The sequence below is a fragment of the Dermochelys coriacea genome, chromosome 3 (genome assembly GCF_009764565.3).
Source record: "Dermochelys coriacea isolate rDerCor1 chromosome 3, rDerCor1.pri.v4, whole genome shotgun sequence".
NCBI lineage: Eukaryota > Metazoa > Chordata > Testudines > Dermochelyidae > Dermochelys > Dermochelys coriacea.
Genome location: NC_050070.1, coordinates 208,282,689 through 208,294,699, shown reverse-complemented (window position 1 = coordinate 208,294,699; position 12,011 = coordinate 208,282,689). Strand labels below are relative to the sequence as shown.

At 43.8% G+C, this 12,011-nt stretch overlaps 1 protein-coding gene across 3 annotated transcripts in view; it reads left to right on the top strand.

Annotated features, from left to right (window-relative positions):
* TTBK1 (tau tubulin kinase 1) overlaps window positions 1-12,011 on the top strand; it is a 152,122-nt gene that overhangs the window by 24,275 nt on the left and 115,836 nt on the right. The window contains exons 1-2 of one of the 3 annotated variants that reach the window (XM_038397439.2): window positions 2,280-2,955; window positions 3,089-3,247. In XM_038397439.2, coding sequence (XP_038253367.1) covers window positions 3,140-3,247 — 108 coding nt within the window. In that variant the 5' untranslated portion in view covers window positions 2,280-2,955; window positions 3,089-3,139. Of the gene's footprint in view, window positions 1-2,279; window positions 3,248-12,011 lie in introns of those variants that run through there. The other 2 variants (XM_043512181.1, XM_043512182.1) reach the window with 2 other exon arrangements.

Here is a 12,011-nt window from a genome sequence, read left to right as displayed (position 1 = left end):
GTAACAAATGGAGGAACTAGAACCACTGGTGCAGGAAGTGAAGCCAGATGCTATGGGGTAATGGAAACATGGTGGAATAATAATCATGATAGGAGTACAGGAAAGAAAGAAATAAAGGTAAAGGTGGTGGAGTAGCATTATATATTAATGATGCGCTAGACTGTAAAGAAATTAGAAGTGATGGAATGGATCAAACAGAACCTGTTTGGGCCAAAATCACTTTGGAGAAGAAAGGTAACAGAGGCTCCAATGGGATAGTGCTGGAGTCTGCGACACCCCCCATCCCACGATCCAATCGGGTTATGGATAGAGACTTCTTTAACATTTTAATGAAATAAATGCTACTGGAAAGTCAAAGTTGCAGAAACTATATGGAGCCTGCATCTCAAGCAAGGGGAAAAAATTCATAGGGAAGGGTTGGAGGCCAAACTGGATGAACAAGCATCTCAAACAGGTGATTAAGAGAAATCAGAAAGCCTACAAGGAATGGAAGAAGGGATGGATCAGCAAGGAAAGCTACCTCTTGGAGGTCAGAAAGTGCAGGGATAAAGTGAGAACTGCCAAAAGCCGAGCAGAGCTGAATCTAGCAAAGGAAATTAAAAACCAATAGTAAAGATTCTTTCGCCATATAAATAAAAAGAAAAAAAGTTAAATATTACTCCTCCAGCTGGATTTTGAATGGGAACTGATCTGGTAGGCAGCTTCTGAGCATGCCTACTGGATCAGGCCCCACATGCAACTTCAGCGGACAAATGCCTACCTGCCCCCAGTTCATGAATTGCTTTGGGGCTTAGGCGGGAGATAGGTATCTGGCAGTCTCGAGTGACCCAGCAGTGCACATGCCCAGAGGCAGAGGGAACTATTACCCTGAACTTAGGCCCCAAGTGAGTTTAGGCACCCACAGGTTTTAGCAGGAGTTTTGTGGATCACATTGGAGCCGAAACTGGGATTCCAGCATCTAAACCCCAGACTTAGGTGCCTATGTCTGGGGTTTAGGCACCTAAGTAGCTTTGTGAATCCCACCCCTACTCCCTTCCTATTGCTCTGTGTTGCTGCCACCCTTCCAAGGCCGAGATCCTCAGCTCCCTTTGCGCTCCCTGGATATGGGGCCTGCAGTGTACAGTGCCTGTCCCCTGTAAGTTGTGCTGCTGCCCAATCATGCACCTTATAAGGGCTGCAGGAGGGATCCTCTCTCTTGTGCCACTCTAAGAGATGTGCAGCGAATAAGGGAAGGGTGCCACAGGCATCACTCAGCCCCTGGGGTGCATACTGGGCCACGTTCATACCTGGATTAACTTCATTCGGTCCAGTTGAGGTACACCAATTCCTCATTAGGATCTCACACTACAGCACTCCCAGATGTGCCAGCTGGGGAGAAGGAGCCCGGGATGGAGCCCAGACTGCCTCCAGCAATGCAGAGCACTAGCACTACTAGTCCATGAAGCAGACCTCTTCCTGGTTCTCACTGAACAGAACTGAAACTTAGCCTGATGTCCACTGCCCTTTCCTGCATGTCAGAAGAGCTGCTGTCCCATAGTCGACTCTTCATGTGTCCCTGCATCTATGAGAAACTCCAGACCCCTTTGGCAGCATGTTCTTCTGCTACACTTCTAAAATATTTGTTTTGCTTCTCTCCTCTGTTTAATGATTGGTTTGTATTCTAGCTTATAGCATTGGGTTGAGTGGTTTGCAGTCTCCTTTCCCAGTGGCATACAGTTGCCCTCTTTTTCTCCTAATCCTTTCCTGCGTTCCTTGCATGTATTGTCTCTTTGTTCTAGAGCACGACTCTCTCTCCTTTGAGATGCTAGTTTCATTTTTATTTGGTGATCCTTCATGTGACATCTTCACATCCTACCCTCTTTGTGGCACTAACTCCCTCTGCGGAACTCACACGTGCATGTCAGACCAAAGGTCTGAGCCTTCCAGCTGCCCTTAGGGAATGACCACCTCTTCTCTCTGATACACAGTTCACTATTTTCTGATTATTATTCCAGCCTGAAGAAGTCGAATGACCAACTCTAACCTTACTTTCTTATTCAGCATGTATGTGGTTAGCTATATTTGATCTCTGCAGAAGAACTCGTTTTATATCCAGAAAGGGCATATGGGCTATATACCAGGGAAAAGGGGGCAGAGCTACCAAGAAACCTGTGAATCAAAGGATTGTGGGCTCTGAGGCCAAAAAATAGCCTATAGCAGCAGGCGAGATAACCACTAAGGTTCCTTTAAATGAACAAGATTAGCACTGATATGAAGCTGAGAGTCACCTTTATGGAGGGATTCTAACCAAAAATTCAAGAACAAAACTGGCTACAGAATCAGGTAATCTGGATCTCATGGATGAGTGAGAGCACCTCACCCTGGAGACAAGGCGAGAAAGGAGTGGGAAAGGAAAGTTGATATTGTATCTGTCTCTGTGCTTGACTTTAAGATTTTTAGCAAGGCTTGTGTGTTACAAGGACTAATCTATATGTGGCTGAAACCCCTTCTAACTGTGCCCTTCTTCTCTGCCTGTCTGTTAGCAGTGTTTGTGACCCTGGTGCTCTAGAGGCCACCCTAACCCCCTTTGGCTTCCAGAGCATAGTACCTGGCAAGTCGTGGGGATGCAAGTGTTATATACGGTCAGCTAGAAACCACAATAACAGAAAATGAATCAGCTGCTCTGTTAAAGCAAGATCTTTTTTTTTTTTTTTTTTTTTTTTTGCCTGGTACAATTACGGCTTTCTTTGTTGTTCCCACCCTGATACTCAGGCTGTATGCAAGGATTTGGCATTGGCCCATCTTTGAGTTGCTGGCTATGAGGCCCAAGAGCACTGGGACCCTGCATGGTGTAGCCAGTAACTTGTCATCTCTTCAGTTGGTGCGTGGACTTGGGGCATGGTTGCTTCTGCCAGGTTTGTGCATGGAGAGAGCTGACGAATTTGTAAAGCAGGCTGTTGCTTGCTGTGCTCCGAGGTGAGTTTGCCTTCTTCCCAGAGATGCTGTTTCTGATTGGCTCTAAACCAGAGCTGTTGAGATGTAGTTTCACCAGCATCAATGCAATGACCTGCACTAACCCTCCTTTTCTCCTTTTTGTTTTTCTTCTCAGATAAATGGCTCATTTAAATTGGGAGCTACTAAAATACTTTCTGGTTGGCAAATGCAGTGCCTAGTAGCAGCTATCAGGGAGGAACCAAACATGAGTGGGGGAGGGGAACAGGTCGACATTCTGCCGGCCAACTACGTGGTCAAGGACCGTTGGAAAGTGGTGAGTAGCTCTGACTGAATTTCCATTACTGGCCCAAAAGGCTCTTCTCTGTGATGCTGTAAAAGTGCTTCTTGCTGATCCCAGGACTGATCAGACGGCACTGACTGGGGGAATCTGGGTCAGGGCATGAAAGAAGGTGATAAATATTACACCAGTTTTTTGAGACAGCTTATGTTTTAGAACAGCAACCCTGCCAGGGATTTCTGGGTAGGATGAACTGCTGCTGGTGACCTGATTAGCAAAGCTCTCAGACTCTGAGATACTACATTGCCAGTTTTCAAGTCCTTGCTCAAGAACCCAGAGGTGCTGGTATGTTTCAATCAAATGTTTGTAATCATGTTTTAACACTGGCAAACACAATGTATTTTACCTTAACCCCATCCTCAGGAACAGCAGATCCAATATAGGTGAAACTTTCCAAAATCAGTCAGCTGAAGGTAGACGTTCGGCAAGGAAAATATTGGCTTGAACAGTTTGTTTGGCAAAGTTATAAGCAGCTGAACACAAGGTCTCAAAATGGAAAGTGTAATTCAGCCTTAACTATGGACGTTGCTACCAGCTCTGCCTATAATAAATGAACGAGCCGAGGAAGTTGCACTGTCCCTGTCAGCAATAATTGACTCTGGTTGTTGTAGAAATAATAATACTCAGCATTTAAAATGCTTTACTCACACTAATCCTCACAAGAATCCTTCGAGGTTAGTAAATATTACCTCCAGTTTACCATTCAGGAAACTGAGGCCAAAGGAAGTGACGTGCCTTCCTCAAAGCCATAGAAAGAGATGATAGGAACTTTGGAGCTTCTGATTCCCAGCTGTTGGCTCAAAGCTCTGGACCATACACAATCTGAGTTGTGCACTGAGGGCCCAGAGATTGGAATAGCAAACAGATTTATTGTGGCAGTCCTGGGTTCACACAGGACACAAGCTTTACTAGCACTAGTAAATCTCATAGATGCACACTCACGCATTTATCTGTAAGAAACCCCTTAGCAGCCTTAGCTTGTCCCTACTAGATGTAATGGATGAATATTGCTTGCAATTTATCTGAAAAGCTTTGTTGAGCTCACTGGGAATGTTCAACAGCTGGCTAAGTGTGGGGCATGGAATTAATCATGTACCTTTCTTCTGTTGTGGAAGGTGCCTTGTTGCAGAAAGACCTATTTAAATGAAGAATAAATTAACTGAATTTCTTTCGGGAAGGGAGGCTAGCGTACTCTGGTGCTGTGTTAATTATGTCCCCTCTCACTCTTTGCCTGTCTTGTCTATTTAGATTGTAAACTCTTAAGGGCAGGGATTGTCTCTTACCAGTATGTGTTTGTACAGTGCCTAGTACAATGGGGCTCTGATCTCACTTGGGACCTCTGGGCACAACCATAATATGAAATATAAATACAGAAAAGAGAAATTAAATGAGCTGGAGTCTGTGTTGTAGATGTGGCTTTATTTTGAGGTTCTGGTCGTATACTTTTCTAGTTTGCTGGAAGAAGTGTAATTAGTAGCTGTCCTTACTTTTCCTCTGCATTGTTTAATACTGCTTCAGCACATCCCATCTACAGATTAGGGCACTGGTAGTTGTTGATTTCCATGTGTACTGTGTCCCAAGGCAGCTGGTAGGCAGATGGTATGTGCCACAAGGTTTCACTATGCCTAGTCACTGGCAAGTGAGTGCACTGGGTTAATTTCTTTTGTAAAGCTCTTCTGTCTGCATTAGTTGTGGCCAGACCATGACACCGTGATACATTGTGTGGCAGAATCTTGCAGCTTTTTACGGTTTGGATGGGAGGAAAGAATACTTTAAAAAGTATCAGAGTAGCAGCCGTGTTAGTCTGTATTCGCAAAAAGAAAAGGAGTACTTGTGGCACCTGAGAGACTAACAAATTTATTAGAGCATAAGCTTTCGTGAGCTACAGCTCACTTCATCCGATGAAGTGAGCTGTAGCTTACGAAAGCTTATGCTCTAATAAATTTGTTAGTCTCTCAGGTGCCACAAGTACTCCTTTTTTTTTTTTTTTTAAAGTATGTGAAGGACAGCACGGCATTCCTGCTAGTCAAAGGAATGCATTCAAAGTTATCTTGCTGTGGGGTGTGATAAAATGTAGATAAACGTCAATTTCACTGTATAGCCATAAACTGACAAAATATTTCCATTGATAATTGAAATTTACAGATAGGCAAAAAAAGAGAAAAATGCTGCTTAAGAACTTAGTTTGATTTAAGGATATTGACAGTATGTTTTGATGTGATGTTGACAATTTGTGTTTTAATGGTTATAAAGCTTTAACATTTTGAATATCAACAACTACTGTCACTAAATAATTGTCTGACCTCCCTTCTATAATTTCCTGCAACTATGAAAACTTAAATTGATAAGAATAGGGGGGAAATGTTTAAACCACATAATTTTGGGCAAATTTGAAAACTTGAATAGATAAATATTGAAAAAAATGCTTAAAAATAAATTGATATTATCCATCAAAACTACTAAAAATATCAGTTTCTGCCAAATCTTCCTATAGTGATTTGTGCTACATTAATATAGGTCAGTTGTAAACCAAGTTAAGGCTGAGTAAATGTCACCTTGGAGTGTGATGCAGAGATAAAATTTCTACACACCATCAATGACTGCTTCTTGGAACAGCTAGTCCTGGAACCCACAAGAGGAGAGGCAATTCTCGTTTTAGTCCTAAATGGAGCACAAGATCTGGTCCAAGAGGTGAATATAGCTGAACCACTCAGTAATAGTGACCGTAATGTGGGGGGGATAATAACAACCCCCTCCCAAAAACCCCCAACTGCAGTAATATTTAACTTCAAAAGGGAAACTACACAAAATGAGGGGCTATTTAAAAACACCATAATAGAGGCTCAGAGTAAATGTGTACCCCACATCAGAAAAAACAACAAGAGGACTAAAAGTATGCCACCATGGCTAAAGAGCAGAGTAATGGAGGCTGTTAGAGGCAAAAAGACATCCTTTAAAATTTGGAAGATGCATCCTAATCAGGATAATAGGAAGGTGCCTCACCAAAGGCTTCAAGGAAACTAGGTGACCCTAGGATCAGAGGGAAGTTTCTCTCATGTAACTGGTTAAAAGATTAGAAATAAAGGGTAGGGATAAATGGTCAGTTTTCACAATTAAATGGAGAGAGACAAACAGAGGGGTCCCCCAAAAATCCGTACCAGGACCTGTACTGTGCAACATATTCATTATCTGGAACAGGGAGTGAACAGAGAAATAGCAAAATTGGAGATGTTACAAAATTATTCAAGATAGTTAAGTCCAAAGCTGACTGTGAAGAATTAAAAAGGGATCTCACAAAACTGGGTGACTGGGCAACAAAACAGCAGATGGAAATTCAACCCGGATAAGTGTGGTGTAAGGCATGTTGGAAAAAATAATTCCAACTACACATCTATAATGATAGATTTTAAATTAGCTGTTACCACCCAAGAACGAGATCTTGGATTCTCTATGGATAATTCTCTGAAAACTTCAACTCAGTACACTACAGCAGTCAAAGAGACAAATAGGATTTTAGGAACTATTAGGAAAGGGATAGAAAACATCATAATGCCAGTATATAAATCCTTGGTGCGCCCACACCCTGAATACTATATCCAGTTCTGGTCGCCCATCTCAGACAGGATAAAGTAAAACTGGAAAAGACAGCAGTGAGTCAGCAGGAGCTGGTGAAAAAGTGCTCAGCACTAGGACAGCATGGCAAGGAACATGGCAAGTTTGACCATTTTAGCAATGTGTTCAAGAGCAGAGCAGAGTCCCAGAAAGATTCAGTCAGACTTGTACAAGAGGAGAGGGGGATGGCATGTCAAACAGCATAAGGTGACATACACTGGATATCTACTCACAGCAGAGGGACTGAAAGCAGATCCCAGCAGAGACAGGTCAGCTCCAGTGGATGTGAAAGGGGCACAGCACTTCACAGGAAGGATACATTTTCTGTCTGTGTTCTGTCACTCCTGGCTGCGAAACCGGAACCCAGACATCTGCTCGCAAGGCAGGATGTGTTGTAGGACTGGGCAGATCCCCAACAGCAAGCATTGACACACAGAAACAAATTATAATGGATGCTCCTGTCCTGATGTACTATTGTGGTAACCCTCACCTTGGTACTAGCACCTGCTGCAGCTGTGATGCAGCCCTGGGGAGAGAGACGGCCAGTGGGAGGGCAGCTTGAGCTGGGGTGGGCTTAGAATCCACCCGAAGGGGCAATTGAGGAAGGAGAAGGAGAATAAGCAAGATGCTGAGCTAGCGGATGAACCAGACCCTGGGTAGGAGGTGAGGTGATCGAATAAAAGTGGGGAACTGAGAAGGAGAAAAAGAAGGAAAATAGGAAAGGTTTCAGATCAGAAGAAGCAGAAAAAAAGTAGACCTGGGTGTGTGAGCAGACACTATTAGAGAAGGGGAGTAGAGAGAAATAAAATCTACAGATGTACTGGAGAGAGGGTATCAAAGAAAAAAAATGAAAGGAAATCAAATTGGTGAAAAAGGGAGCTGATCAGAAAGCTGTGTTAGATGAAAACAGATCCTGAAAATAGTAAGCAAGAAGCCCACCCACAAAGGACCTAAACATAGAGAATGACTGTTTGGTCATCTATTGATGGAAGACAGTTCAAAGGTGCCTAATGGACAAGTGAGGGCCCACTTGATGAGAAAACCCACTTGTGGATAAACTCAGTGAAAAGAGATACAGCCACAGAAACATTGAATCAAAGGAGCACTTCAGGCTGAAGAGAAGCAAAGGACAGGACAGCAAGAGTGACGCTAGACTTCCAGCCAAGGAGGGGAAAAGTTGATTCTTCTCTGAAGTGGCACAGTATGTTGTAGCGTAATCTCTCTTGTTCTTGTTAATAACAATGCATTTGATATTAACTGCACAGTGTGTACAAGTTCACAAAAGTTAATGTGTTGGTATCCTGTAAGTTTTATTATTATAAGTAGTAAGTGTTTGGTAATGTTCTATATTATTTATGTTCCTGGTACAAGTATTGGAGTTTTTCCTTATAAAGTTCTAAAGATTTTAAATCATCCCTTTTTTGCTTTGGTTTTCCTCTGCCTTTCCTCACAGTTAGCCTAGCCTAGCTGGGTCCCCATGCTGCCAGCCAGCAGGCCACTGACACTCCAGTGTGATGCATCGGAAAAAGGATTGGATGTAGGTCTTTGACAAGAGCAGCCGGTTGCTTTATGTCACTGTCCCATAACAAACAGTATACTGTTAATTCCACGGTAAATAACTGACTCCTGTGATGCATCCAGGAAATTAACAAATCCTGCTTGTTCTCCTTCGGGTGCTCTGGGCTCCAACCCTAAACACAGGCCTCAAGATGTGATCAATTTGATTTTCTTTCATTTTTTGTCTTTGATACCCTCTCTCCAGTACATCTGTAGATTTTATTTCTCTCTACTCCCCTTCTCTAATAGTGTCTGCTCACACACCCAGGTCTACTTTTTTTCTGCTTCTTCTGATCTGAAACTTTCTTATTTTCCTTCTTTTTCTTCGTCTCAGTTCCCCACTTTTATTCGATCACCTCACCTCCTACCCAGAGTCCAGTTCATCCACTAGCTCAGCATTTCGCTTCTTCTCCTTCTCCTTCCTCAATTGCCCCTTCGGGTGGATTCAAGTTGCATCGGATGAAGTGAGCTGTAGCTCACGAAAGCTTATGCTCAAATAAATTTGTTAGTCTATAAGGTGCAACAAGTACTCCTTTTTTTTTTTTTTTTTTTTTTTTGCAGATACAGACTAACATGGTTGCTACTCTGAAAGATGTGACCTGACTCCTGGTGGACTACAAAGCTCATTGCCAACAAAGGCAATGATTGCTGAGGGCCTCTAGGTGTCCTTGCAGGATACGGGGAATGTTGCTGCTGATGCGGGGTGGATAGGTGAAGGCATGCCAGAGAGAAAAGCATTCCAGAAGAGATGGCAATGAATTTGGGGGAAAGAGCTGGAGGGATTATGTACAGGATGGGTGAGGCCGTTGCTCAGAGCTTTATGAATAAAAACGAACTCCAGATTTAGGGAACAAATCTAGAAATTATTTAATCTTCCAGGATCCCTTTGATAGCACCTGAATCCTCCAGGCAGCATCCAAACCCACCTCTTTGGTTAACTTGGAGCATTAATCGCTTCTTTTAAACATTATACTTTTCTGTATAATAAGATTCCAGGAGAGTCACTGTGAAGCCACGAATGTCTGTAGAGTCAGTGTGAAGTGCTGGAAATTGCTACGCGCGTGGCTGAAAGCTCTTTTTGTTCAGAATTTTACCAGATTTAATCACCAGTGGGATTCGTGGTCTGTTACTGGCCAGTTTTTAAGATCTCAGCCATTTTGACTTTATGAATTGCACACATGCTGAACACAGCTAGAGTAAGGCATGTATCAAGGCCATGCCAAGAGTCCTAGATAGCTGAGGTAACTGAGCCAATCGTCATCTTTACTGTACAGATAATTTGCATGCAACAGTTTCATTGGTTGTATGAGGGAGACTGCACAGATGGGGGATTACTTGGCCCAACTGCGACATCCAGGTGACTGCGCAGGCTTTCAGCTACTCGTTATTCTTTGTATTACTCTATTGCCTGGGACCTACTCAGAGACCAGGAGCCCATTGTGCCATTTATCTCAGTAGTTAAACCCTTCATGTCTCACCACACACCGCTGCTCTGTTGCACTGGTCTCCTAGTTTTCATTTCTGTGCTTCATTGTAGCTGCCATCTATTATCCTTCAGATTTAACTCTCATATAGTGTGTGTGTGTGTGTGTGCACGTTAATATACTAAAGGTAGGAGTTAGTAAACCCAAGGCATGAAGGTCTTTACACACTTTGTCTGTGGATATGCAGAAAGCCCTTCTCCTGATCATAGGAACGTAGGAATGGCCAGACCGGACCAGGCCAGGAGTTCACGTTGGCTAGGGTCTCATCTTTGTCAGTGGCCAGCACCAACTGCTTCAGGGGAAGGTGGAAGAATTATTCAATAGGCTCTGTGATGGGGTGTCCACCTCACACAAGCCCTGAGCAGGTTATTGTGGGCCAGAAGCGGCCAGTTAACATTAGATTCTGCACCTGGAGTGGAAGCAGGGATAGACAGGGCCTAATGGGGCAGATTCATCCCAGCTGGAGGAGAAACTAGGAGTATAGAACAGGACATGAGCACAGGAAGGGGCTTCGGGGGCAGCTCTTCAGTCACTCTCCAGAGAGAAAGAGAGTTGGCTAGGGACAAGGAGAAGCTCTGGAGAGGAGAGTAAACCCTGGGATTTAGCCCTGGACTAGAAGCTGAGATGGGGGAGTAGCCACTGAGAGCAGACGAATCTCGGGCTCGTAATCCCAGAGATGGGCCAGGAGCTAGAGAAGCGAGGTAGGAAGGAGCCCAGGGAAAACAGCAACAGGATCTGAGATTGAGCATATTGTGGTTGCTAGACACAAGATCCCTGGGCTGGAACATGGAGTGGTGGGTGGGCCCAGGTTCCCTTCCAGCCCTGTGGCACTGGACCGGAAGACTGGCTGATGGCATACGACCAGCCTGTCCAGTGGGACTCTGACACCCTGGAAAGGGAGGACTAAATCGGATGAAGAAAGGAGCATGCGCGTCCCAGAGTAAGAGAGGGGCTGCTGTGCAAGCAACAGACAGAAAGGGGCGCTAGATGGGCTGACAGCTAATCCTCAGCCCCAGCCACAAGGAGGTGGCCCAGCGGGCCTGTTATGAGACAACCTGCCCCTGGGAAAGCTCCTGCTAACCCTCAATTGTTAGAAGTTGACTTGTGTCCTGAAATGTAAGGGTTTTTAAAACCTTTTCTTCCTGTTAATTTTCTAGTGGTGTTTACTATGAGAATGCTGGAGTTTCTTGATATCCATACCAATATCCAATCTCCTTTTGAATCCTGCTAGGCTCTTGGCCTCAACAGCACCCTGTGGCAGTGAGTTCCACAAACTTGTTACACATTACGTGAAAAAGTATTTCCTTTCATCAGTTTTGAATTTGCTACTTTCCTTTTCACCAAGTTCCCTTTTTCCTGTTCTATGAAACAGCAAGCTTTGTCTATCTCCCTTTCCTCATCCAGTCATTTCTTTATATACAGTTCATCTCTTTTCTATGGTGAACTGTCCCAATGTTTCTAGGCCTGAGAGCATTCTTGTTGCCCTTCTCTGGACCCCCTCTGATGCTGCTACATACTTGCATTTCAGCAGTGAATCAAGATAACCGCTGAAAACTTGTACAGTTCTCATATTCTGAGTGATATGGTTACAGTGAATCCTCCTTACGATTTCCTTTACTGGCAAGGAATTCACATAAGAAATTAAGCAGAGGAGAGGGGAAGATCTGAAAGAGTGTGTGCTTGAGAATTTTGTTTTTGTTAAGTGTAATTAAAACTTTGTCCTCATACACTGATAATTCAAAGTTAGCCGACTTTGACAGACTTTGTTACATAAGCAAACCTGCTAATACAGTGAGCTAATTCCTGGGGAAAGCTCATGAAATCTTTGGGGACATGATGTGTGTGAGAGGAAGAGTCTTTGCAGCCTCTCTGTATGGTGCTAATTATAGAGACAAGGTGGATGAGGTAATATCTTTTATTGGACTAACTTTTGTTGGTGAGAGAGACAAGCTTTGGGCATGGCTACACTTGTAGATGTAGAGCGCTTTGAGTTAAACCAGCCTTCGTAGAGCGCAGTAGGGAAAGCGCTGCAGTCTGTCCACACTGACAGCTACAAGGGCACTGGCGTGGCCACATTAGCAGCTCTT